Below are 26,168 nucleotides of genomic sequence, written 5' to 3'. Positions count from 1 at the left end.
GTTGACCATAAGTACACACATCAGCTCACTCAATAACTCCTTTGTGGATCATGTGTAGCAGGACCAAGCCCCAGGGCTGGCCATGACACCCCCTAGTGGCCATACGACTGTCCCACTCTGGCTTCTTGGGTTACCCTCCCTTTTTCCTTTCCTGCCATACCTTAATATAATTTACAAGATTTCAGGAGGCTGCCCCCAGAATCTCAAAAGTGAGCCTCATCTCCTCAGTCAGCTGGTCCTTCCTGTACCCATCCCCAGTCTTGCCCCATAGGCACTAAATTGATGCCCTCTTACCCTCAGGGTACCAGTCACCTTTATAGGCAGTTGTAGAGCAAGGCCCCTGCAGTGAGGGAGAGAGTGGGGCTGAGGCAGGGGCAGAGGCAGGAGTTGCACAGCCAGGGTGGGGCACGGGACAGAGCCATGGCTCATCCAGGGGGGCATAGAGAAGGTGGGGGGTGGCTTCTGCCGCTACACGCACTGCTGGGAAGGCATGAAGGGCATGTGCCCTCCCGGATTTGTGCACAGGGTAAGGGTGGGCTGCCACTGCATGTTCAGGGCCAGAGGCTACACTGGGCTCTTCCTGGTGGTGAGTTAACAACTGAGATGTTAGAGCAGACCTCTACAGCTTCTAAGACAGTGATACCCAAAGGGTGTGCTGTGGTGCACTAGTGTGGGCCACTGCTATGCACAGCAGGATGGGGTCCATGGACACCTGACCAACCTCATTGCCTTCTATGACAAGATGACTGGCTCTGTGGATGTGGGGAGGGCAGTAAATGTGATATACTTTCACTTTAGCAAGGCTTTGGATACGATCTCCCACAGCATTCTCACAAGTAAGGTAAGCTGGTACAGGTTGGATGAATGGTCTGTAAAGTAAATAGAAAACTGTCTGGAACATTGGGCTCAGAGAGTAGTAGTCAATTTATCGATGTCTAGTTGGCAGGCAGTATCAAGTGGAGTGCCCCAGGGGTCAGTCCTGGGGCAGGTTTTGTTCAATATCTTCATCAGCGACCTGAAAGATGGGATGGAGTGCACCCTCAGCAAGTTTGTAGATGACACAAAGCTGGGGGAGTAGTAGATATGCAGGAGGGTAGGGCTAGGATTCAGAGAAACCTCAACAAATTGGAGGAATGGTCCAAAAGAAATCTCATTAAGTTGCATAAGGACAAGTGCAAAGTCCTGCACTTGGGACAGAACAACCCCATGCACTGGGCAGACTGGGAACTGACTGGCTAAGCAGCAGTTCTGAAGAGAAAGTTCTGGGGGTTACAGTGGACAATAAGCTGAATATGAGCCAAGAGTGTTCCCTTGTTGCAAAGACGGCTAACAGCACACTGGGCTGCATTAGTAGGAGTCTTGTCAGTAGATTGAGGGAAGTAATTATTCCCCTCTATTTGGCCCTGATGAGGCCGCATCCGGAGTACTGCATCCAATTTTAGGGCTCCCACTACGGCATGGATATGGACAAATTGGAGAGAGTCCAGGAGAGGGCAATGAAAATGGTTCAGGGGCTGAGGCACATGACTTCTGATGAGAGGCTGAGGGAACTGGGCTTATTTAGTCTGGAGAAGAGAAAACTGAGGGGGGGATTTAATAACAGCCTTCAACTACCTGAAGGAGGATAGAGTTAGACTGTTCTCAGTGGTGGCAGATGACGAAACAAGGGATGTTTTCAAGTTGCAGCAAAGGAAGTTTAGGTTAGGTATTAGGAAAAACTTCCTTGCTAGAAGAGTACTAAGGCGCTGGAACAGGCTTTCCAGAGAGGTTGTAGAATCTCCATCCTTGGAGGTTTAAGACCCAGGTAGACAAACCATTGCCTGGGATGATATAGTTCAGGTTAGTCCTACTTTGAGCAGAGGATTGGACTAGATGACCTCCTGAGGTCCCTTCCAACCCTAGTTTTCTGTGATTCTACGATTAGACTCGCAGACTGGTAAGTGAAGTGATTGTCAGAATATTGTCAGTATGGCCTGGGGCATCTCTGGTCTCCAATGGGATGGAGGCTGCCCCAGAGATGGCAACGACAATCAGCTAGCCCTATGAAAAAAAGAGGAATGTATAATGAGACTAATTAAGTGGTTCTGAACTAATTTCATTTCAGTATCTAAGCAGCAGCTTATGAGGAGCAGAATTAGCATGTGCTATGTGTCATTGGAATGGAAGGGGGATTAGTTTTTACTTGTATTATTTTACTTGATAATGTACAGTAACAATTCTAGCTGTTATATTTCAGTGTAGGTGTATTGCCTTAGCATTTTATTTCTTATGTCTTGTTCTTTATTTGACAGTCTACATTTTAAGTATATTGTTTGGCAAACTTACAGCTGAGGTGTTACCACCAAAGAAAACCTAAAGCTTTTCCAAACTTGAATGTCTGTTAGAAATGTATCAATTTGCATAAGACATGGACAGAATTACATTATAAAACTGTTCTTGGTGCAGAGTGGTATTTGTATTAAAGTCGACTGTCTTCCATCCCCTACAACTTGGCAACATCAGACTGATTTTTCACACATTCCTGAAAGACACTTCTTATTTTCAAAGACATTTTTCTGCCGAATACCAGGTATTACTCAGTCATTTGAAAAATGAATGGGATCAAAGTGTCACTCTTTTAAAAAAAGGAAAACTTATTTTTTTATTCTCCTCATACTCCCAAACAGATAAACTCCTTTTGCTCTAAATGTCCAAAAACTTCACTTATAAGCAATGATGGGAACCTCAGAACATTTTAGCTTGAAAGATTAAAATTTTTAATACAGGTTTTTTATATAGAAACAGCCTCAACTATATGTGTTGGTAGTAGAATCATTTCCAGATTGTTCTCAGCAATCTCATGGCAGCTTTGTGTATCACTGTTCAAGGAGATTATTGTGATCTTTCTACCCAGAATGTGGAAACTTGCTGCTCTTGAGAATGCCTTCCTGCCTTGAGAATGATGTTGACAAACTTTGGATAGAACTTTGACCAGTAGAGGCTTATTTCTTCCTCCCACCCCCTTTTCAGGTTTGCCATCAGCAGGAATTATCCAGCACTGATTTGGAGCAAACACGGCTGGAATCAAGTCACCATAGGGATGCACTGACCAAGGTATCTAGAGAAAAGGAAGCCCTGTTGCGTGAGAAGGTTGCACTGGAGGTGCGACTAGGAGTTGTGGAACGGGACAGACAGGGTATTTCAGAACAACTGGCAGAAATCAGGTAAAAAGGGGGAAATGGCCTTGGACAGGGCAATATAGGATATAGTTATGACACTACACATGAAAAAAAACGCTTTCCACCTGGTGATCACTAAATGTTTGTAATGGCCTCTCCAACCCCTAGGAGGTAGGGCTGTATTAACATTTGTGTGCCAGGGCCACGCATGATTTTGCTAAGTAAAAACTTAATAAAAGTTTCAGTTTAAGTAGAGGAAACTTATACGGTGACTTCAGGTTTCTTTTTGGTGCCAGCTAAATAAACCAAAGTGGAAGTCTGCCTATTTGTCCTCTTTAATACTTTCTCTACTTCAGGTGTGTCAGACTCCCCTTGTGCCCCAGGCTAGATCCAGACTGTGGAGCTCCTCCTGGGCCAGATCTGGCCCAGGTCATGAGGTGGCAGCAGCAGATGCCATGCTGGTTGGCATCACAGAGGCACTGGCAGTGGCTTCCATGATGGTGGTGGCCATGGCCATGGGCACTATGGTGGTGACAGTAGCCATTACAACACAGCAGCAGTGGGGCAAACAGCCATAGGCCAGACAGGCACTTGCCATGGCAGAGGTGCACAAGGGGTAACAGGCCAGGGCACTGCCTGGCAACTAAGGGCTGTGTATCACTGCCCTTGCTCAGGCATCTGCCACTGATGTCTGATGGCTAGAAAATTATATCTAGAGGTTTGTTTTGAGGAATTAGCTTGTAGGTAAAGTAGATATGCATTAAAATAATGGTCATGGGGAATGGCAAGGGTTAATTGTTTCTAAAAGCCTATTTCTGACAAAGTTTCCTTCAAGACCCACTTTGTCTGAAGCCAGCAGACACACAGACTGGTAAATTGAAGACATGTACCACACTATTCCCCAATATTTGATAAGGTGACATTAGGTCACAGTGCTCAACTGCAGAGTCCTTGGGATTTCTGGCTTTGGTAGTTGGACCAAATTAGGAGACCAGTAAATAACCAAATTAAGATGTGTACATGTGATAGGTTTGGGAAACAAAAGAATATGCTGAAAGAACAGAACATGGACAGTATGATGACCACAGGGAAACCAGTCAATGATGCCCAGAGAAGAAGTCATCAGAGGGGACAAAGAATACAAAAGGAGGGATTTCAGAGTAGCAAAGTGTCCCCAATTCGATTCGGGCAAATCCAAATCTGAAGATTAAATGCTGATTCAGAGAATCAGCGATTCGGCCATAGACACAGCTTTAAATGTTTTTTCTACATACCTCAAGGTACCAGGCATGGCTTGCAAACCCTGTGATGGTGGGGCAGATGGAGTGTCCCACAGGAGTGTTGTGGGGGGGCCGCATGCTTGGTGGCTAACTCAGAAGTGGATTGGAAGTACTTCCAGTCCACTTCCGGGTCTACTGGGGAGTGGGCTGGGCCCTACCCCCACAATCCCTCGGCTCGGTGATCAGCCATGGGGAGACCCCAGTTGCCTCCCCAGACCCAGGAGGCACCAGTCACCAAGTTGGGGTGGAGGATGGGGGGGTCCCCCTGCATGCCCCCCAGCAGACCCAGAAGTGGACCGAAAGTGCTTCTGGTCTACTTCTGGGTCTGCTGCCAAGCGCACTGGGGACCCCCTGTGCTCCTGTCAGACGCTCCATCCACCCCAGCATCACAGCATTTACGAGCCGCCTGGTACCTTGAGGTATGTAGAAAAAACATTTAAAGTTGTGTCTATGTCTGAATCGCCAAATCTTTCTGAATCTCTCCAGATCAATTCAGAGGGTTCCGATTTGATTCAGAGAGATTAAAGGGTCCACTGATTCGATTTGGATTCAGAGATTTGGCCACTGAGTTGGGCTGAATCTCCCCCGAATTGAATCGGCGACTGAAGCTTCGCACAGCCCTAGAAGCTGGTAACTTTGCCTGCCTATGTCCTTAGACCAACACAGCTACAACCAACACCCCCAAAACTATGAGCTGTTTAGGCACATAAAAGTAAATAGCATCCTTGTTGTTAAAACCAAACTGTGAGTTGGCCTTTCTGTTGTAGATACCACATGGCTCCATGCCTGAGCTGCTCACGGGAGTTCTAGCATACAGACTGTAGACCTGTAGCAAATAAATGGTAAAAATATCACCTATTTGTGATTTTCTGTAAAATGTTTACTTTCCACCCCCAAGTTGGGGATCTTGAGCTACTCAGTGAAATATCAATGCTGTTAGTTCCAAGAGCAAGATTATTTTTTCTACTTTTACCCTGTAGATCAGCAAAAGATGTTCTGGAATCTAGCCTTTTTGAGGCCCAGCAGCTTCTCTCTCAGCTGGGGGTCACCAAGGGTCAGCTGGAAATGCAACTTCAGACAGTCACCCAGGCCAAGGAGGTGTTACAAGGTAAAAGGCTTGTGGCCTGTGTGGGGAAGAGTCATGGAGCCTCTGGGGTTTGAAAGAGTCCTTGCTTGCTTGGGAGATGAGAGGCTTAAGTTCTTGCACTCCTTCTCTAGGAGAGGTGAAATGTCTTCATTGTGAGCTGGAAGCAGAAAAGTCAGTAATGGAACAAGACCGAATGGATGTGGAGCAGCAGCTCTCACAAAAAGAGCAGCAATATCAAGATACATTAAACCTTCAGCAAACTGTATATGAGAAGGAAAGGAACAAACTCATACAAGAGCTGGTACGTGATATGATGGCCACAATCAAATGGGATAGCCAATGGCTCTGAGTGCAACAGATAAGCCCCATCCTTGGTTGTTTAGTAATATTTTAACACATGCTTATTTATCATGTTTTTTCTCTACACACAGCATGGCTGCTAAGTCTAATACTTGGATGATTTGTGCTGCTCTGCTTCATATATTCGTCTCTCCATACATGCTTATATGCTGGTTTCCACTCCAGTACAAGATAGCTAGGAAGTTCCAGAACTCTTAAGTAGTTTTGCCTTTTGAGGTTTCTGCATTATACATCATGCACAAACCTGCTGTTAGTACAGTTACATGCTTTATGGTCATGACTGTGTAAGAAGACAGAAGGTGACTAACACAGCAGGGGTGGTATTGTCAAAACACATTCATTTCTAATTGCAAGTGGGCATCAAACCCCATTCTAAAGTCTTTCTTATGTCTGTGTAGTTTGGAACCTTGCTTGTTAACAGATCCATAGGAGGGTGTTCATGCCAACATTACGTGGGGTAAATGTGACAACAGAAATTTAAGTCAGTCCAATCCCAGCTAATAATATTACAACAGCCTAATTTTTATAGTATAATGTCTCACATTTGGTCCATGTAGCCTAGATAACAAAGACTTAGACTGTATTAACATTTCCTAACCTTTCCTGCATACAGTGGCTCCCGTGGAATTCAAAATCTTTTTCTTTCATGCAGTCAAGGACCAGAAATAAGACTGTGCAATTAAAATGACTATTAAAGATTATTCAGTACAGAAGGTATTTGCTGTTAATAACCCATAAGCTATTGTGTAGATGTTCAAAACATTCACAAAATTATGAACAAATCTGGAAACAGAGAGCTGGTTTGCAAATGCTCCTGCAGCAAAAAAGGGTGATGCCTTGTGACTCGCTGCTGCATTATCTGGCCTGCCTTTTACACAACACTTGAGGGCACAGGGGCTTCTTTTCATTTTGTATTCATTTTACACTTGTTGAACACTGAACAAAATTTGAAATGTTCTCTGGGAAGCTCAGGAAAGAAGGGTAAAAATAACTATTTAGGGTGGAAATGCATGAAACTCCACAAGAACAGAAAGAGTCCTCACATTAGCGAAGATTAAGCAGGTGGATAGGAGAAGGAAGATATTACCTCCTCTGACCTAAAGTCACTAGCAAACAGGTCATAACAGGGAAAAGTTGCTTCCCTACAGGATACACCACTACCAATAACATATACTGGTAATGCTTCTTGTTGGTGGAGGAGACACAACCCTGGGACTTTGGTGTCACTCAGCACTCTTTGGAGAGGTGGGAACCCCTGCATCTTAATGGCTCCTCTTCCATTTACTAGGAGAAGGAGCGGGAACAGCACAATTCGGAGCTGAAAGAGGTCCTGAAGCACTCAGCGCAAGAGAAAACAGAGCTAACAAATGCTTATGAGACGAAACTTTTGGATCTGAGGCAGGAGGTTGCTACTATCCAAACTCAGAAAGAAGAGGAGAGAGCCAGGGCTGAAAACAACAGACGAGAGGTAATAGCAGTGGTTTTCAACCTTTTTAGACTCAAGGCATCCCTTGGAAAATGCTAAGTGGCTGTAGGTACCATAGTTATTTTGGTGTCTTTGTTATTAAGTTGCCTTTGTTGTCTAGGATTGGTCAGTTTGTGTTTGTTTTAATTTCTGACAACAATTTACATGATATTATAAAATGGCTTCATTTTTTTGTGCCACAGTATTCTGTACATCTGCTTCCTTTTTGTATATAAGAGATTGTTTGCCTTTCCTGAAACTCTTTTAAACTTCCTTATTCTTTCCATCCCTCTTGAAGTTAGTGATTGTGTCCTTGTTCTTGCTTGATTCAATTTTGGTGCAATTTTGCATCTTCTGTGTTCTGCCATGTGTGCTTGTGGTTTTCCTTTCTCAGTTTTTTTTAAATATTGCACAATGTTAACTTTCCTCCAGTTCTCTAGAACTACTTTTGCTACTGAATTTGTCCTGCGATAAACCATTTTATCCTGGGACAAAGTTCAATTGTTAAGACATCTAAGTCTGTTGTCCCAGGATAAATCCTAAAAAGGTTAAGGGGATAAGATGGACTAAAGATGTATGTACACACCAATTCTGGGATATTTCTGTTCCAGGACAAACACAGACACAACTTGTCCAGGAACAAATGTAATATCTGTTCCTTATAAGTGCTCCTTTTTGTGCTTGAAAAGCAGTCCTTTGATTAGGATGTTTGTAAGATCCAGGTGGGCTGGATCTTCAGTTTTCCTTTGGAGATTCCTCACTGCTTGAATAGCAGTTCCAGCCATCCCAGTGCTCTAGATAATTTATTGAGGATGGGTCATGTATATATTAATGAACTCAGGTCCAATTGCCAGAGGCTAGGGACCCAGTGAACAGGGGCTGCAAACAGGGTAAGCAGTTTGCAGGCAGTTGCTGGGGGCAAGAGGAGGAAGGGGGAGAGAAGCCAGGCACCACATCCTTCCCAGGGAAGGTAAGTGATCCAGCTTCCTGAGCCTTTGGTTTGCTGAGTGTTTGTCTGGTGGGCTGTGTGTGTTTGGGGTGTGTGCTCTGATAAGCTGGGAGTGATTGCTGACTACTGAGTGATTGCTGCCTGGGCCTGACAGAAGCCCTAGCAAGGGGGCAGAGCCAGTTCAATATAAAAGTCACTTCCCAGGTGACCAGGGAGCCAGTAAATATGGGCTGCAAACAGGGTAAGCAGTTTGCAGGCCAGTTCATGAGCACTCCCCCACTTTTTGAGGGGCAAGTCTTTCACCTTGGCATGAGAAAACGGAAAAAAAGGAACCCTTTGGAGCCAACGAGAAATAAACAGGCCAGATCCAGGTGGGTTTGTTAGGGAAGGTCTGGTTGGAAGAGCAGTAAGAGAGAGAAGACAGATGAAGAGACCCAGGGACACAGCTGGAGGACATTGCAGTGCCAGAGCCACTGCCTCTGCTTATACCTGTGAGGCTTCTGTCCAGGCAGAACCACTCACCATTGACTCTTCAACACAGTCCCAGGCTTGGCGCTGTGAGTACTGAGGCTTGCAGGTTCCATCCACTGACAAACAGGTTGGGGGGTGCCTGTGATGTGAGCAGTGCCTCCTAGTGGTGTCTCTCAGGGAACAGGCAAGAGAATTACAGGAGGAAGTGGTGAGCCTCCAAAGCAGCCTCTGCCATGAGGCATTCGGTGATTTGATGCTGGAGTATGGAGGAAGAAATGCCCCACAGCAGAGCTGGCCTCCAGGACTGTGGAGGAAGAAATGCCAAACATAGCGCTAGAGAAGAGAGAGGACATAGACCCCGCAAGAGAGTGTAAGCTAGAGGTTTGTGACTTCTGGTAGCAAGTTGAGATCTTCACCTCCACCTGCAGTGGTTCATCTGGAGAACAGATATGCAGCCCTAGAAGCAGGGAGGGAGGAGCATATTCCATTGGTGGAGGAAGACAGGTCAGGCCTCATCAAGGTGGAAAGGATCGAGATGACCGCCACCAAGAAAGGACAGATGGTGGTGGTTGGAGACTTGCTTCTGCAGGGAGCAGAGGGAATCACTTGCTGATCTGACCTGTTGTCTCGGGAGGTCTGCTGCTTCTTCCTTATCCAGCTCAGTGTCCTCGCACTTAAAGTGCCCCCACCGCCATTTTTAAGCATGGGTACGGTGTTGCATGTGATCAGATGCTGGAGTCTGCTGGAATGTGGCAATTCACACTCTAGGGTTAGGGACAGACATTCAGAAACCTGAGCCTGAATTGATTCAATCTTTGCAGGTTAGTCTAACCTGGCTAGGCTAAACCAGTTTGTAACCACACAGACATCCCCTCTGGACTGAGGAAATTAAAGCACTTGCCTGCTGTGGAGCAGAGAGCCCCGCCCAGCCCAGAGAGCATGCTGGGATGCTGGGGAGTCTAACTTAAACCAGCAAGGGATCTGGGACCGACTGCATAAACCGGTTTGAGCCAAATCAGTTAAGTCTGATACTACATTCAACCAGGTTATCTCAGACCAGTTTCAGCCATTTTCAAACTGGTTTATGTGCACTGAACATTTGTTCTGTTACAGGTTTAAACCAGTTTCTGACATCTTAAACTGGCTTATGTGTAATGTCTGTCCCTAGCTTGGTAGATGCAATTAATCAAGTCTGCTCAAAGGCTCTTGAAGCAACCAAGGTGCAATATCCAGAGCAGCTAGGCCAGGTATGGATGAGGTGACCAAGGGCCTACGGTAAGCCTTTTATTCATAGATTTCATAGACTTTTAGGGTCGGAAGAGTTCTCAGTAGACCATCAAGTCCAACCCCCTGCCCTGGGCAGGAAAGAGCTCTGGGGTCAGATGACCCCAGCCAGGTGTTAGTCCAGTCTCCTCTTAAAGACCTCCAGGGTAGAGGATAGCACCACCTCCCTTGGAAGCCCATTCCAGATTCTGGTAACCCTTACTGTGAAGAAGTTTTTCCTGATGTCCAATTTAAATCTGCTCTCTGTCAGTTTGTGGCCACTGTTTCCAATAACCCCAAGAGGCACCCTGGTAAACAAAGTGTCTCCTATTCCTTGCTGGCCCCCTGGTGAATTTGTAGATGGCCACAAGATCACCTCTCAGCCTTCTCTTGCAGAGGCTGAAAAGATCCAGGTCCCTCAGTCTGTCTTCGTAGGGCTTCACATGCAGGCCCCTGACCATACAAGTAGCCTTCCTCTGGATCCTCTCAAGGTTATCCACATCCTTCTTGAAGTGCAGCACCCAAAACTGAATGCAGTACTCCAACTGCGGCCTTACCAACGCCTCATAAAGAGGAAATATCACCTCCTTAGACCTGTTCATGATGCACCTGTATGATAGAATGTGGTTAGCTTTACTTATCGTTTTGTCACATTGACAACTCATGTTCATCTTGGAGTCTACTATGACTCCCTAGATCCCTTTCTGTCACTGTGCTACTTAAAGGGTCATCCCCCAATCTGTATGTGTGTTAGTGATCATTTCTCTCTAGGTGCAGCACTTTGTACTTACCTTTGTTAAACTGCATCCTATTCTGTTCTGCCCGCTTTTTCAACCTGTCCAAATCTGCCTGAATCTGTTCCCTGCCCACCTGTGCATTTACTTTGCCCCATAATTTGGTGTCATCTGCAAATTTGTACAGTGTGCTCTCCACACCCTCATCCAAGTCACTGATAAAGATATTGAACAGCACTTGGTCCAAGGACCGAACCTTAGAGGACCCAACGGCCCACATCTTTCCAGGTCGATACCAGCTCGTCCACCACCGCTCTCTAGGTGCATCCCATAAGCCAATTCACCACCCACCTGACTGTATAATCATCTACATCACAGCTGCTTAGTTTATTTATAAGAATGGGATGAGACACTGTATCGAAGGCCTTTTAAAATCCAAGTAAATGACATCTACCTCAATTCCTTCATCTAAGCATTGTGTGACCTGGTCACAAAAAGAAACAAAGTTAGTCAGGCAGGATCTACCTGCTATGGATCCATACTGGTTCCCCTTCAGCATTATTTTTCCTGCTGGACTCCCACAAATGTGTTGCTTAATAATTTCTTCAAAGGTTTTTCCAAGGATAAAGGTGATACTAACTGGTCTGTAGTTACCTGGATCCTCCTTCCTCCCTTTCTTGAAAATAGGGACCACATTGGCCCTTTTCCAGTCATCTGGGACCTGTCCAGAGTGCCACGAGTGCTCATATAGTCTTGCCAGTGATTCTGTGACACTGGCTAATTCCCTCAGCACCCTGGGAGGAAGACTGTCTGGGCCTGCTGACTTAAAAACGTCCAGCCCCTCCAAGTGTCCCTTTGCTAGGTCATTGCTAACTGTCAGTGGCCTGGTGTCCCTCTTGTGCCTGTCTATAATCCAACTGGGAGATATATCTTTATCCATGTTCAGGAATACAGATGCAAAAAACTCACGAAGAACTCAGCTTTGTCAGTCCTATCTGTCACCAATTGCCCTAGTCTGTCCTGTAGGGGTCTTATGTTGCCATGTGCCTTCTTTTTGCTCCCTATATACCTGAAGAAGGACTTTTTGCTATCTTTAATTTTTTATGCCAGCCTGAGTTCCATTGCTGCTTTGGCCTTTCTAACTGACTCCCTGCAAGTGCAATCCAAGTAGGTATACCCCTTCTTGGTGGCTACCTACTTCTTCTACAGTCTGTATGCCTTTTTTCACCCCTAGGCTTTCCTGGATTTCCCTGTTCAGCTAAGAGGATTTATTGACCCCTCTTGCGCCCCCCCCCCCCCCCCCCCCCCCACGTGCAATGGAATTGTTCCCTTCTGTGCCTGAAGGATTGTTCCCTTGGGGAACGACCAACCTTCCTGGACTCCCATCTCACCAGTGCTGTTGTCCTTCAGTGCCTCTCTTACTAATCTCCTGAGCTCACTGAAGTTAGCCTTTCTGAAGTTTGGCACTTCTGCCCTACTGGTTATCTTTCCCACCTTTTGTCGGATAGTGAATTCCAACAATTGGTGGTCACTATCCACTAGGCTACCCTGTATCTGCAGATCTCCCACCAGATCATCTCGTGTAGCAAACACCAAATCCAGTAAGGCATTTCCCCTAGTGGGACTGTGCACTTCCTGTGTTAGCTGAAGGTCCTGTATGCAGGTTAATAACCTATGTGAATGATCAGATCTAGCTGATTGCTTCTCCCAGCAGATGTCAGGGTAGTTTAGGTCACCCATGACAACCATACCTCTTGACTGTACGACCTCTGAGAACTGTCTGGAGAATTCCAGGTCTAGCTCATCCTCCTGGTGTGGCGGTCTGTAATAGACCCCCGCTACTAAGTCCCTTTCCCCCTGACTCCCTTGTATTCTGATGCACAGTACCTCAATTTGGCCTTCTTCTGATCCCATCTTCATTATGGAAGACATGTATTGCTCCTTAACATAGAGGGCCGCCCCCCTTCAGTTAATCCAACCAGGTTGAAATCTTTGTTTGTAAGCAGAAGTGTGAGTTCCTCCTGCTTATTCCCCATGCTCCTAGCGTTAGTATAGAGACACTTAAGCCCCCACCGATAGATGCCCTTGGTACACCCCCACCCCCTGTCCTGATGCCTATCAGGCCCCTTAGTACTTATGTGGACTGTTCTAGCACATGGCTGGTGGTTCATTGTTCCTAGCTTCTCTCTGTCTTCTGCACCTCTATCCCCCAACGAACCTAGTTTAAAGTCCTGCGTAGGAGATCAGACAACCTATAAGAAAACAGACTCTTACCTTTCAAAGAGAGATGAAGACCATCACATCCCAGCATACCCCTTCCATGGAAGTGCAGATTGTGATCAAGGAACCCAAAACCCAAACAATGGCCACAAGTTGACTGCTCTAATGCAGCTGTCATGCCATGACCGCTGATCGGGAGGATCAATAAGAAGACCACCTGTGCCCCCAGTCTCCTAAGCCTGGCCCCTAGAGCCTTGTAGTCACTCATGATTCAGCCCGGACTACTCCTGGCCACATCATTTGTACCCACATGGATGAGGACCATGGGATAGTAGTCGGAGGGCCAGATGAGGTCAGGAATCCTCACAGTGACATCCCCAATCTGGACTCCAGGCAGGCAGCATGCCTCCTGTACCATGGGTTCCAGGCGGCAGATGACTCTCTCCGTTCCCCTCAGAAAGGAGTTGCCCATCATGATGACTCGGCATTTCTTCCTCTGGCTGTCTGGTTGTCCTTCAATCTGCATGGTGGTTGTTGTGGATGTGGCTTCCTCTGCTGCACTCTCCTCCAGTGAAGCCAGGGCCTCATAACTGTTCCCCAGCTATACTGGGGAAATTGTCCCAGCAGTGCAATGTCTGGCTGTAGAGGTGACCGTCTTCCATACATCCGCATCGAGTCCCCCCATGTTGTCTCCCCGCTATGTGTGCGATCCTGCAGAGAATGAAAGTACCCATCAATCTCATCCTCAGCAGCCCTGATCCCCTGCAGCCTGCTCACCTCTGCCTGTGATTCTCTCACCTGCCTCTCCAGGGCCTCAAGCTGGGCATGCATGGGACAGGTGAGGGGACTCCTGTTCCCCACCCCACTCCCAGGCTTCAGGGGCCCCTCCAGGCAACCCCCGCAGACAGGGGGCAGGGTACTGCTGACCCTCCCAAGGGCTCCATCTGGAGCATAAATCAGTAAAAAGATTTATACTATACTGTGTTGCACCGTGCACTGTGAGATCTCAATCAGCTGGTAAATATGTTGAAAAGAATCATGATATAGAATGTTTTAAAGTGTTTGAAAAGAACAACAGAACAGCTGATTGCCAAATATGTGCTTCAAATATTTTGCTTGGAGGTGACACCACTAAAGATTTCAACACATCAGACTTAATACACCACCTCAGGACGTACCATGTTACTGAATACAATGATTTCCAAAAGATGACTACAGAGAAGAAAGAATCAGGGCAGGAAAAATCAGCACCAAAGCAGCTATCGTTATATGAGGCACTAAAATGCACACAGAAATTTGCAAGTGGAGAAGCCAGAGCTAAAGCAATTACTAGCCATTTAGTGGAATTTATAACTCTAGATAATCAGCCATTTTCCATTGTAGAAAATACTGGATTCCACCATCTCATTGAATGCCTGGAGCCTCGTTACACACTGCCCAGCAGAAAGTTTATAGCTGAGACTGCACTGCCAGAACTGTACAGTGTTATTTTAGAACACATACAGAAGTTGGTTGAAGAAGATCGTGTATTAGCATTTAGCTTTACAACTGATATTTGGAGCTTTGATGCGTCACCTATGTCAATGCTGAGTTTAACTGCACAGTGGATAGATGTGAAGTATAATTTACAGAGGACAGTATTACAGGCCCAGGAGTTCAACAGTTCCCATACGGCCGATGCTATTTCAATAGCATTTGACAAGATGTTTGCAGCTTGGAAAATCCCAAAGACAGAAGTTCATGCCATTATTAGGGATAACGCAAGAAACATAGCAAAGGCAATTAAAGACTCAGGTTTGCCAAGTTTACCTTGTATAGCACATATACTCCAGCTCATTGTGAGTGAAGGAGTGTTATCACAGTGCAGTGTGTCTGACGTACTAGCTATCGAATGAAAAATCATTCGACCACAAAATTAAAACTATGAAAGTTATTTTGCTGGAAACCATGGAAACACACTTTGCTGATATTGAATCAGAACCTCTTTACAGGATTGCAACACTGATACAAGGACAGGTACTTTACTGATAATAGCAAAAAGCTGCTGGCTACAGAAATGTTGGTGGCACACCTGGAAAAAATGCAAGCAAGCAGGAATGACATAGAAGTGGCAGAACCTACTGCAAAGAAATCGAAGGAAGCAGGTGACAGCACTACAAAACTGAGATCCCTGTGTTCAATGTATGATGAGATATTGGAGGAAAGTACCCCTGTGGTAGAAACAGGGGTAAACATCAGTGTAACATTTCAGAAACAAGGCTACTTGAGTGAGCCCAAGTTTCCAAGAAGTGCTGAAAAACTGAAATACTGGGAGAGCAACAGAGGTCAGTTTCCAATTTTGGCTGAAGCTGCATGAAAGTTTCAAATTTCTCTCTGCCCCTGCAGCAGTGTTGAGAGTGAATGGCTTTTCAGTGCAGCTTCACATGTTGTGGATGTGAAGAGGAACCGACTGATGTGTGAAAAAGCAGAAATGTTGTTTTTTGTCAAGAAAAACCTTCCACTCACTCAGTTGCTGTGCTAAAGTTTAAATAATTGATTATTATTACAATGGCTTCTACAACTACAGACTGTACCTCAACATTTTTCATTTGTAATTTTTATGTCTTGACCTACATTTCTTGTGGGTTTCTTTTGAAGCCAAAATTGTTATGATTATGCCGATTTTCCGACTTTATTGGGTTGATTTTTGTAAAACAAGTTAACTATTGAGTTTTATAATGACTTTGCTGTTAAGTGAATCATTATGTAATTGAAAAGTTTATACTGTAAACTACCATTTTAAAAGTAAAAGTTTTGAAGTTTAACGTGTGTTTGTTTTTATTTTGCTACAAAATGTTTCTAGAGGCAGGAACACAAAAAAATTATCCATCCATCTATGGGGGGGTGTGTGTGTGTGTGTGTGTGTGTGTGTGTTATAAATGTAAAACAAACAAAAAGAGATTTATGTCAGTAGTTTAAAATGCTTTGCATTATTACTAAATATTGATTATCGGTTCAGTATTGGCTGATATGGCTGGTTAATAATCAGTTATTGGTATCGGCCAAGAAAATCCTTATTAGTGCACCCCTACTTTTTATTGTTAGTGTTACTGAACCTTGCATACAACCTTGACTCCTGATGAATGAATTCCCTGAAGTTGTTTTAAAAAACATTTTTAAAGACTCATGTTGGACAGTTTCACCAAATTGGAACTTAATAAATGAAACAAAGAGAGTCTGTGCACTACATATGAATTATTATTGTGGTGTGTGTTCTGGGAGTTGTACGGTGTCCAGACCTCCTGTCCCCTGTCAGTCTCCTTCCATGGCACTAAACCTTATTTGCAAGCTTAAGGGCCTTTGCTACACATTCAAATTAAAGCTGGATAAAAATCAGCTATAGAGTTGTTACACATTTTTAAGCACTAACTTTATAGCTGGTTGGTTCTTTTTATAGCAGGATAGTCATTTTTATCAAGGGGTAATTACTTTGCACTTGTGGCTGGTCTTAATTTATTGCACAGTTAACCAATTAATTGTATGATAATTACTTTGCACTTGTGGCCAGTCTTATTTTGTACGTGTGAACAGTCTAAATTTATTGCATGATTAACCAGTTAATTGTGTAATACATGTAATGTACACAAGGAACCCAAGACATCCTCTCTCAAAGCTTTTGAGTACAGCAGTATCCCCAGACCTGCAGGTATTGCAATAAAATCACTAAATTGTATAAAGATTAAAATAATTCCTGAAACCACAGACATTCTCCAGGGCCCACCTTAACATTTCATCATACACACATCCCAAGAATGCTAGTGCATGACAGTTAGCCCTTGACCAGAGAGACATGTAATATGTTAGTTTTGGGATATGTGGGCATGCTAGCCTCTGAGATCTGCCCAGCTCATTTCACTTTCCTCTCTTTTGTGCAGGTTTTGCTAGAAAAAGAGAGGGAGAGGAAGGCTTTGCTGGAAGACCTGCTCCAAGCACAAGGAGAGCTGACAGGTGCTTACCAGCAGCTGGAGCAACTTCAACAGAAAGTGCAGGAGCAACAGGGGAAGGAGCAGGTGGGTGTGTCCAACAGGAAAGAGTGGAGAAGGAAGAATCAGTTAATAACCTGGCACAAAATGACACAAAAAGACAAAGATGAAAGAAGAGATGAAGGAGACAGAGACAGTGGAGAGCAGTGTAAAACAGCAGAACTTCAAGAGAAGTACTGGAAAAGACTGGGAGAAGAGGGTAGAGGGAGATGGTTATAATATGTGTATGGATAGAGGCCCTGATAAGCCAGAGATCAGTAGAATGAGGAAGAAGGTAGATTAGAGGGAAAGCTGGCTGCCCAGATGGGTTTCAGAGGCAAGGTCATCCAGGAGGAGCAAAGAGGAGAAAAATGTTGAATGAGGAGGATTCTGGGGTACAAAGAGAAAGGAGAGGGCTTGATATATCGCAGAGTCCAATAACTCATTTCTTTGGGGTTGGTTACAGGATGCCATGGAAGGGCTGCAAATAGAGCTCCAGGAAGTTCAGAGTAGGATGGAAGCAGTGGAAAACAGACACAGGGAAGAGATCAGAACCTTCAAAGAAGAAACAAGTACCCTCGTCCAGCAACGAGATACCCTGCAAAACCAGGTGACATCCATACACCACAAGGACAGAGATGGAGATTCAAGCTTGCAGAAAAAATGGTCCTTCTGCTGCCATCTCCAGTCCCAACTGGGAAGAGGGGTGAACTCTTTGTTGCTATGCTGCTTGCTGCCATTTCCAACAGGGCTTAGGGACTGTCAGTCTATCTATTGCCCTATCACTAGCTCCCAATTGCAGCTCAACTGGGGTATTGTCCTTTGGTTGTCATCCTGCTGTTCTACTTCCAGTCCACATGGATGGAGGGACAATCCTTCTGTCTGTCATCTTGCTACTAGACTCACTGCAGACTGGACTGAATGAGGTCCCTCTGTCTCCCTGCTCCTTGCCATGATCTCTGTTTGGCTAGGGAAAGAAGTAGTCCCTAAGCCTGCCACCCTGCTGCTAACCCCTAAACCCAAAGGGACTAAGACAATGGTGTCCAACCTTTCAGCCCTGTGGGCTGGATAAGTGGTTCAGGGTTAGTTCATGGGCCAGATCCAGCATGCGGAACCAGAGCCTGATCTGGTGGGGACCCTGGCCCTGGCCTTGGCTCCAGCCTTGGCCCTGCATGCCAGATTGGAACTAATGCCAGCTAGCACTTGGCCCCAGCCTTGTGCTCAGGGCCAGGTTATCTGGTCCTTAGTGCTTGGAAATTTGGCAGTCAGGGACTGGTGGCACAATGTTAATTGCCACAGTTCCCCCTGCCAAATGTATGACCTGTGAGGAGACCTACAGGCTGAATGACATGATTCCACATGCTGGATCTGGTCTCTGAGCCAGAGGTTCAGTTTTATTGGACTAAGAGACTGTTCTTCTGTCGTCCTGCTGCTGTTTACCACAGGGAGTGGCAAAATGTCTTTCATCACAGTGCTCCTGTACCCAGTTTCTTGGCTGGTATTTCAGGGGAATATATTTCTCCACTTAGATCTTCAAAAACATAAGCCACATCTAATGCAATCCTGGTAATGCAAATCATGATAAGATGGTTCTTTAGCCTGCTTCTCCCCTTTCCCCACAAAATTCACATAGGTTGGGTGTTTCATGCATTTACCTTTGATTCTTGCATTCTTATGTCAGGTGCAAGATTTGAAACTTCAATTAGTGATTGCCAAGGATTCCTGGCAAGTGATTGACCAAGAGACTCAGCAGCGTCTGAGCAAGGCACAACAGTTGTCCAACCAAAAGATGCTGGAGGTGGCACGTATCCAGGAGGTATTGGAAGGGGAGAGAAAGCGATGGCAGGAGGTGGAGCATCAGAATACAGAGCTGCAAACGGTGTTGCAACATTTGGAAGGGGAGAGAAAGCAATGGGAGGAAGTCAAGCATCAGAACACAGAGCTGCAGGCTGCACTGAGAGACCTGGAAGAGGAGAGGATGCAGTGGAAGGAGGTGGAGCATCAGAACACAGAGCTGCAGGCTTCACTGAGAGACCTGGAAGGGGAGAAAAGGCAATGGCAGGAGGTGGAGTGTCAGAACACAGAGCTACAGGCTGCACTGCAGGACCTGGAAGGGGAGAGAAGGCAATGGGAAGAAGTAGAGCATCAGAACATGGAACTGCAGGCTGTAGTGAGAGACCTGGAGAGTAAAATAGACAGGTAGGCAGAAACCAAATAAGATGAGGCTAGATAGTTTCCTTCCCACTAGATGAATGCCCTCTCTTGGGTCTGCACACCTATGAGTGGATCTGGCAGCACTTCCCAATGATCAGTATTCAGTGCTGTTGTTCCACTTCAGAGCTGACTGCATTCCCATCCTGCAATGGCTGACCTGTACTCTCTCAGACTTATCTCAGTTTGTCATACTCAAAACTGCTGCAGAAATAGTGTAGACATAGCCCAAAATATCTAGCTCTTAAGAAAATCATCCTGCAGCTATGATAATCACTTTTCCTCAGCCTCCAGCTCAGTGTTCATGAGGGGTAATTTTTAAATAGATTGCAGAGGCATCTCACAGCTTGACACCTTCAATTATTTTTCCTCTCATGTCCTGTAGCTCAAGTGCCAGTGAAGGCTCTTGCCCTTATCTTCCTGTCTAGAAATAGCCCTTAGTAGATTTAGCCAAGATGGCTGCATCTTCCTGTTTGCACTTATTTTTATGGTTCTCTAGTCTTCCTAATGAAGAACCTAAGAATCTGCTGGTCACAAAGAGAGGAAGCCAGTAAAACAATACCAGATGGCTGTCTGCCATCCACAGTTTGGAACTTCTGCCTTGCTGCAAGTAAAGTAATTCATGGACAGGTTACTAGTTCAGTGGTTCCAACCCAAAGCATTTAAAACATGAATCAGAACATGGCTTAATGTCACTGGCTTTACAAATATACAGTTCAGAAATAAATCCTGTGGCAATCCCCTGGTCTTGTAATGGGCTGACCACAGCGTCAGCCCATGACAAAACCAAGAGATTGCCGCAGGATTTATTTCTGAACTGTATATCTCCAGATCCTCTCCCCACTGCCCTGCTGCATATCCTTGGTGCTTCTAGGAGGACTCTTTTCTCCTAGTAAATCTCAGTCTAACCAGCACCATGACCAGATTTTACAGTTTAGTGCACAGGTGCCAAGTAAGTGGCAACCCAAGGGCCCTGGCCCCCCTCAGGAAGAGGGTAGGGTGACCACCCATCCCTAATTGGGCAGGACAATCCTGAAATGGGAACATCAAGTCCGAGTCCCTTGCTGCTTGACTCCAGGACAGCATTTACCCTGGATTCCCAGCATTGTGCAGGGATCCAGGTTTTCTATTTATTGCGGAAAAACATGCAAAACGGCAGGTTTCACCTTGCAGGCAGGCAGAGTTCCGGCCTGCAAAAGGGCTGCAGGGAGCAGGATGTAGGGGTCACCACATGCATGTGTACACATGCACATGGTCAGCAATACAACCCCAGGAAGTGGCGAGAGCAGGTAGGTCTATGTGGGGGGATGGGGCAGATAGATGTCCCCATGGTGAGGGAAGAAGTGGGGCGGGGACCAGTCCTGGGGGCACTGCTCAGCCAAGGTGGTGCATGGGGCCCGGGGCTAGGGCAGAAAGCAGGACAGAGCCATGGGTGGCTCATTGGAGGGGGGAGCAGGGTGGCTGCCTGTCATTGCATGCACTCCTGGGGAGGGGGAAATGGGGGAGACATATGTCCCCCAGATTTGTGTGCAGTGTGGGGGCAGATGCAGGCTGTCTGCTGTGGGCTCAGAACTCTCTGCCCTGCTGCCCCCTCCCCCCAACTGGGGGCAGCATGCCAGCAATGCCACTATGGCAAGGTGCCCTGTGCCCACAATGGCAGCAGTGGGAGCAGTGGCATAGAGTTGTGCAGCAGGGTGAGAAGCCCCAAACCCACATTAGTCAGCCCACATCCACCCCCACTCCCCTTACAAGCTCAATTCAGCTCCCCTGGCAAAAATAAAAGCTGACGCCTGTGGCTTAGTGGAAGATGATCTTCTTTACTTTTACCGTTCCCTGAGCTAGGAAAGAATGAGTCTGCTGTCCCTGATGGAATAGAATGCCTGTTGCTGCGAGCTGTTCTGAGATCTCTCTTATTCCTAGAGTGTAGGATAAAACATCAAAACAGAACTGTTACATAAAACAAAAACATGAGCACAGGGTGGTTAGGTTAACAGACCGAAATACAAAACCCCCAGAAATGACTCACTGCTCTTTGACAGACAAGATTCTTTGGGCAAATATGGTATATTTTATTATACCAACTAAATAGTTGGAAAAATTGTTCTATACAAGCTTTGGGGCACAAACACCCTTCTTCAGGCATAGGGAAAGTCTGCTAGCATTTGTGTGCTCTGGGTGCAATTGAAGCTTAAGCCAATATGCAAAATGCAGATATGTAAAAATGCATTTGAGTGGCAGGAAAGATCAGAGGGGATAGGAGTTAATAGGTGTGAGACAAGTAGACCAGGTGTGGGGAGAGGAATGTTGACCAGTAAATAAAATGTAGCTGGTAAAATGTAGAGAGGTTACCTGGGGTTATTGGATGGCAGGCAGGCTATAATGTGCCATAAATCCAGTGTCTATATTTAGTCCATAATTTTTTATATCCAGTAGATTTATGAAGTGAAGTTAGTAGGCTCAACTATGAAAGCTGTTTTGTAAATTCCCTTTGAGGATTAGAACTGAAAGATTGGAGAGGGAATGGTTGTCTTGTGAGAAGTGTGCACCCACACGTAATTGGGTATTTTTGTCTTTGATAGATTTCTTGTGTGTGTTCATTCTGGTACACAATTGTTGCCTGGTTTCTTGTACGTAGTTTCCATCAGGATGTTCAGTGCACTGGATGAGATATATTACATTTCTGGAGGTGCAGGTATAAGATCCAGAAATGGTGATGGTTCTGTTGTGGGGAGTAGTAATTGTGGAAATGGTCAAGATGTGTTGGCAGGTTTTATGTTTCTTGTCCTGACATTATTGGCGATGCATAGGGAGTGCGCAGAGGTGCACATGCACTCCCTGAGTGTGGCGGTGCACCCCCCTATGAAAAGGCGCCGGCAGCATCTGTGGGTCACCGACTGCCGGTCAGTACTCGCCACCCTTCCCCCCCCAACTGCTGACAGTGCTACAGTTGCCTGTGGGAGCTCCACACTTACGGCCGCCATGCTTCTGCCACTACCAGTGCCGCCACTGCCTGCTGGAGCTCACCGTGCCCCCCCAGCCGCCAGGAGCACGCAGCATTCATGCCTGGCCATGGTCTGGATCCATTCGATGTGCTTTGGGCCATAGGAAGTTTGCTTCTGGTGATTAGGTTGGTGAGGTTCAGTGCCTGTTTAGAGGCTAGGATGGTGGTTTTGGAAAGATATCTTTAAGAACTGGGTCTTTTGCTAGGATGGGTTGCAATTGTTTGAGGATTTTCCATTTAGGTTCTGGGGAAGGGTGGAAGTCATAACTTACCTATACGGGTGGAAAGTTTAACACATGAGCTGGCTGATATCTAGTTAGACAGCTTAGACTGTTAATAAACTGATGACTTCTGATTTTGCAGACAAGATATGAAACAGACTGAACAAAAGGTTGCACACTAACGTGTGAATGATACAGATGAATATAGGATGTTATTCACTGTTAATGAGGATCGTAAATCCAATTTTGGGGGATATTTGTGTTCCCTTAAATGACCTACTGTTGATTTGGGTACTCTGTTACAAATACACAAATCATATAGCTTTTCTCTAGTTTTGTAGGAACCTGTATCTGCAATGAAAAAGGACTGTTCTTTGTATCTGAAAATCATGAATTCAAACGCGGTTGTTCTAGTGAAGGATTGAGGGATGTAGATAATACTGTTTACAGTAAATATTACATTTAACAACCCTGTTTTCTGTTCCTTATCGTATTGCCAAAAATTAACTGTTTGTGCTGTAATTTTTAGATCGCCTTCCTCAGGTTGATTTTTTTAAGCTAAATTAGTTCAACAATTCTGAGGAGGGGTTTGCAGAACGTATGTTGTTTTTCTGCCATTAAAAGATTCCTACAACTATTTCATTGAGAAGTTCTAACTGTGCCACAGGGGCTCAACATTTGGCAAGGGGTCACATTGGTGTTAAGAATGTGCTTTTTCTCATTTACATTTGACCAAATGATTATAAAAAAATAAGTATGCACATACTCAGGAGATGTTTGGTAGTGGTCAAATAATGGCTGTTTACTTAGTAAAGCTAGAAGCACAGTACCTGATCATGGAACTAAAGACTATTGAAAAACATAAATAAAAGGGGAGGGAATTAAGGACATGCCAGTTGTTTATGACACACAACCTTTGAGTTGTGTGGCAAATCCTTGAGTTTGTAACTGTAACGTTCTTTTGCCGTAATTTTGTTTAGGTATTTTGTGTATGAAAGGATTATTTGGGGATACTTGTTGGAATGGTTTTACATTAAAGAACAATGTATTTAAAAGTGAATGTAGGTGTTTTGCTTAGAGGTGCACCAGTACATCAGTTCATCTTATACTGGCACTGATCAAAGCAAAATTGACATTATCAGCAATCGGCTTTTTTTGACTGGTGTGGTCGATAAATGCTGCATGCATGCACACAGCCCAGTAGCTTAGAGAGCATCCAGCTGGTAAGTCTGTGGGGGAAAAGGGGTGGGAGGGAAGGGGCATAGGGGGAGCAGATCGAGACCCCCACAATGAGGGAGGCAGCAGGGCTTGGGGCTGGGGCAGGGCGGGATGCGAAATGGAGCCACAAGTGGCTTGTCTGGGGCATAGAGCGGGAGGTGGCTCCCACCTCTGGAGAACCCTGGGGGAGGCACAGAAGGGCATGTGCCCCCCTGGATCCGTGCGCAGGCTGAGGGAGGGCTGTTGCTGCGAGCTGGGGCCGGGAACAGTGCTGGGCTCTTCCTGGCAGGGGACCTTGGTTGGAGCTGCACACAAGGCAGGCAACAGCAGTGCTGGGAGGTAGTGTTCAGAGGGGGCCCTATAGCAAATTCTGGGACCTACAGCCCACCCCATAGCCTCCCCTCCCAGCACCGCTGCTGTCCGCCTTGTGCACAGCTCTGGCCCAGCCCCCTACCGGGAAGAACCCAGCACCACTCCTGACCCCAGCTCAAAGTGGCAGCCCGCATGTACCCCACACACAAATCTGGGGGGCACGTGCCCCTCTGTGCCTCCCCCAGGGTGCACCAGCGGCAGGAGCTGCCCCCTGCCTGCATCCCTGGATGAGCTGCTCACAGCTATGTCCTGCGCCCTGCCCCACCCCAGCTGAGCAGCGCCTGCCCCAGCTCCACTCCCTCCCTCCCTCCCCTCACTGTGGGCGGCCTTGATCCGTCACTCCCTACATCCCTTCCCCCCTGCTGGCCCTTTTCCCCCACAGACTTACCAGCTGGACACTGCTTTCCAAGCTGCCAGACTGCATATCGGTAATCGGAATGGCATCAGCCAATTTGACTCATTAATAATCAACCATCAGTATCGGCCAGAAAAATCTTTATTGGAGCATTCCTAGTTTTGTTAGTATGTATGTGTTTGTGTTTTTGAGCTTTTTGGGTAAAAAATTATAAAGGCCTTGGAAGCTAAGCCCTATGAAGAGAGGTTGAAAGAAATATGCAGTTCAGCTTGTAAAAAAAAAAAGTGATTAGGAGGGATTATGATAGCAGTCTTCAAATATCTGAAAGTCTGCCATAAGGAAGAGGGAGTACAGTTTTTTCTGTTGCTGTGGAAAACAGGTTGTGTATCAGTGGCTTTAAACTGCAGCAAAGTAGGTTTAGATCACATATCAGGAAAAACTTCCCAGTTAGATCACTGAGGCAGTGGCCCCACATATTTCCCATATACCTCCCTTCCACAAGGACTGGCCTACTGCACATGCCAGTCTATACACACACATAGTTGCCTATGGGCTCACAAAGCCAGGAATAGAATTCCTAGATGCCAAAAATGACCACTTAGGTGACAAGGAAAAAATAGAATGATTATCAGTATTGTGAGCTAATTGCAGTTGCCCTTTAAAACAAGGTGATGGGATGTTTTGTAGAATGTGTGAAACCACAGCTTTGTTAGCTTTAGGTATAACTAGAGTGACACCTATTCAGGCTCCCACTTTTATGGAGAAATTTCTATATCAAGGCACCTGCAGCTTTCAGCTGAGGCAAGTGGGCTATAGGGTGGCTTGAAATTCAAGCGCTGCTAAAACTAGAACTTTAAAGCACCTGGTGGAAGATTTTGCCAGTTTGAGCAAAGAGGAGGAGCTCCAAGCTTGTCAGATTACTGAATATGTTTCTAGAAAGCAGTCTCATTTACCAGAAATAGGTGCCCCAGGTTATTACTAATATGCCACAGAGCCTTTCACAACTAGGTCACCAGCCTGAATCCTGGCCATCTCAACAAGTTTCTAAATTTGATCCCTTCTTAAGGGATAGTTAGTGTCCCCAGTAGGAGATGAGTTTGGTGGGTCACAGTTCTAGGTCTCCCATTAACTTGTCTCTCAGCTTTGCACTAAGCAGTGAGCTCTTTGAGTAGGGAACTGTCCATGGCTGTGCTCACACAGTACTTAGCACCTAGAACTCATTTGGGTCTTTTAGTGAGTTTCAGCAGCTGAGCCAAAATCACATTGCTCACTGTAAGAGAACTGATTCTCTGGGTAGTTTAGGTCACCCACGTTGACCTAAATGGGTGGTTGTTCCTCAAGGAGACGATCCTCTGAGCTCAAAGGGAATCAGTTCCAATGCGCACCATTGTGCAGGAGTGCTAAGAACCCCCCATGTTTCGGCAAAGGCATCTAGGGATACCTGAGGGCAAAAAAGGAAGCATGCAAACAGTGGAAGCAAGGGGCTATCACCAAGGAGGATTACACCTCCATTGCTTGGGACTGCAGGGAGGCTGTTAGGAAGGCCAAGGCAGAGATGGAGCTAGGGCTAGCGAGCAGAATTAAAGATAATAAAAAGTCCTTTTTCAAATGCATAGGAAGTAAGAAGAAGGCACAGGGTAACGTGGGGCCCCTACAGGATAGGCTTGGCAATCTGGTGATTGCGGCAAACAAAAAAGCTGACCTCTTTAACAAATTCTTTGCCTCTATATTCCTGACCAGGGACCGGGACATCTCTCCCCCTAGAACTGTGGACAGACCCAGGGGAGACACCACCATACCTA

General features: G+C 45.8%; 1 protein-coding gene across 5 annotated transcripts in view; it reads left to right on the top strand.

Moving 5' to 3' along the window:
• Positions 1 to 26,168, top strand: part of CEP250 (centrosomal protein 250) — a 128,512-nt gene that overhangs the window by 71,437 nt on the left and 30,907 nt on the right. For all 5 annotated transcript variants that reach the window (XR_009464367.1, XM_014598380.3, XM_019485560.2 and 2 more), the window contains 7 exons: positions 3,010 to 3,203; positions 5,419 to 5,546; positions 5,657 to 5,826; positions 7,174 to 7,353; positions 16,902 to 17,036; positions 17,455 to 17,598; positions 18,670 to 19,187. Coding sequence is in view for 4 of the 5 variants with exons in the window: in XM_014598380.3 (XP_014453866.2) it covers positions 3,010 to 3,203; positions 5,419 to 5,546; positions 5,657 to 5,826; positions 7,174 to 7,353; positions 16,902 to 17,036; positions 17,455 to 17,598; positions 18,670 to 19,187 (1,469 nt within the window). In the remaining variant the exon portion in view is untranslated. The remainder of the gene's footprint in view (positions 1 to 3,009; positions 3,204 to 5,418; positions 5,547 to 5,656; positions 5,827 to 7,173; positions 7,354 to 16,901; positions 17,037 to 17,454; positions 17,599 to 18,669; positions 19,188 to 26,168) is intronic.

Source organism: Alligator mississippiensis, chromosome 9 (assembly GCF_030867095.1).
Source record: "Alligator mississippiensis isolate rAllMis1 chromosome 9, rAllMis1, whole genome shotgun sequence".
NCBI lineage: Eukaryota > Metazoa > Chordata > Crocodylia > Alligatoridae > Alligator > Alligator mississippiensis.
Note: the sequence above shows the minus strand (reverse complement) of the source record. Positions and strands in the feature narration are given on the sequence as shown.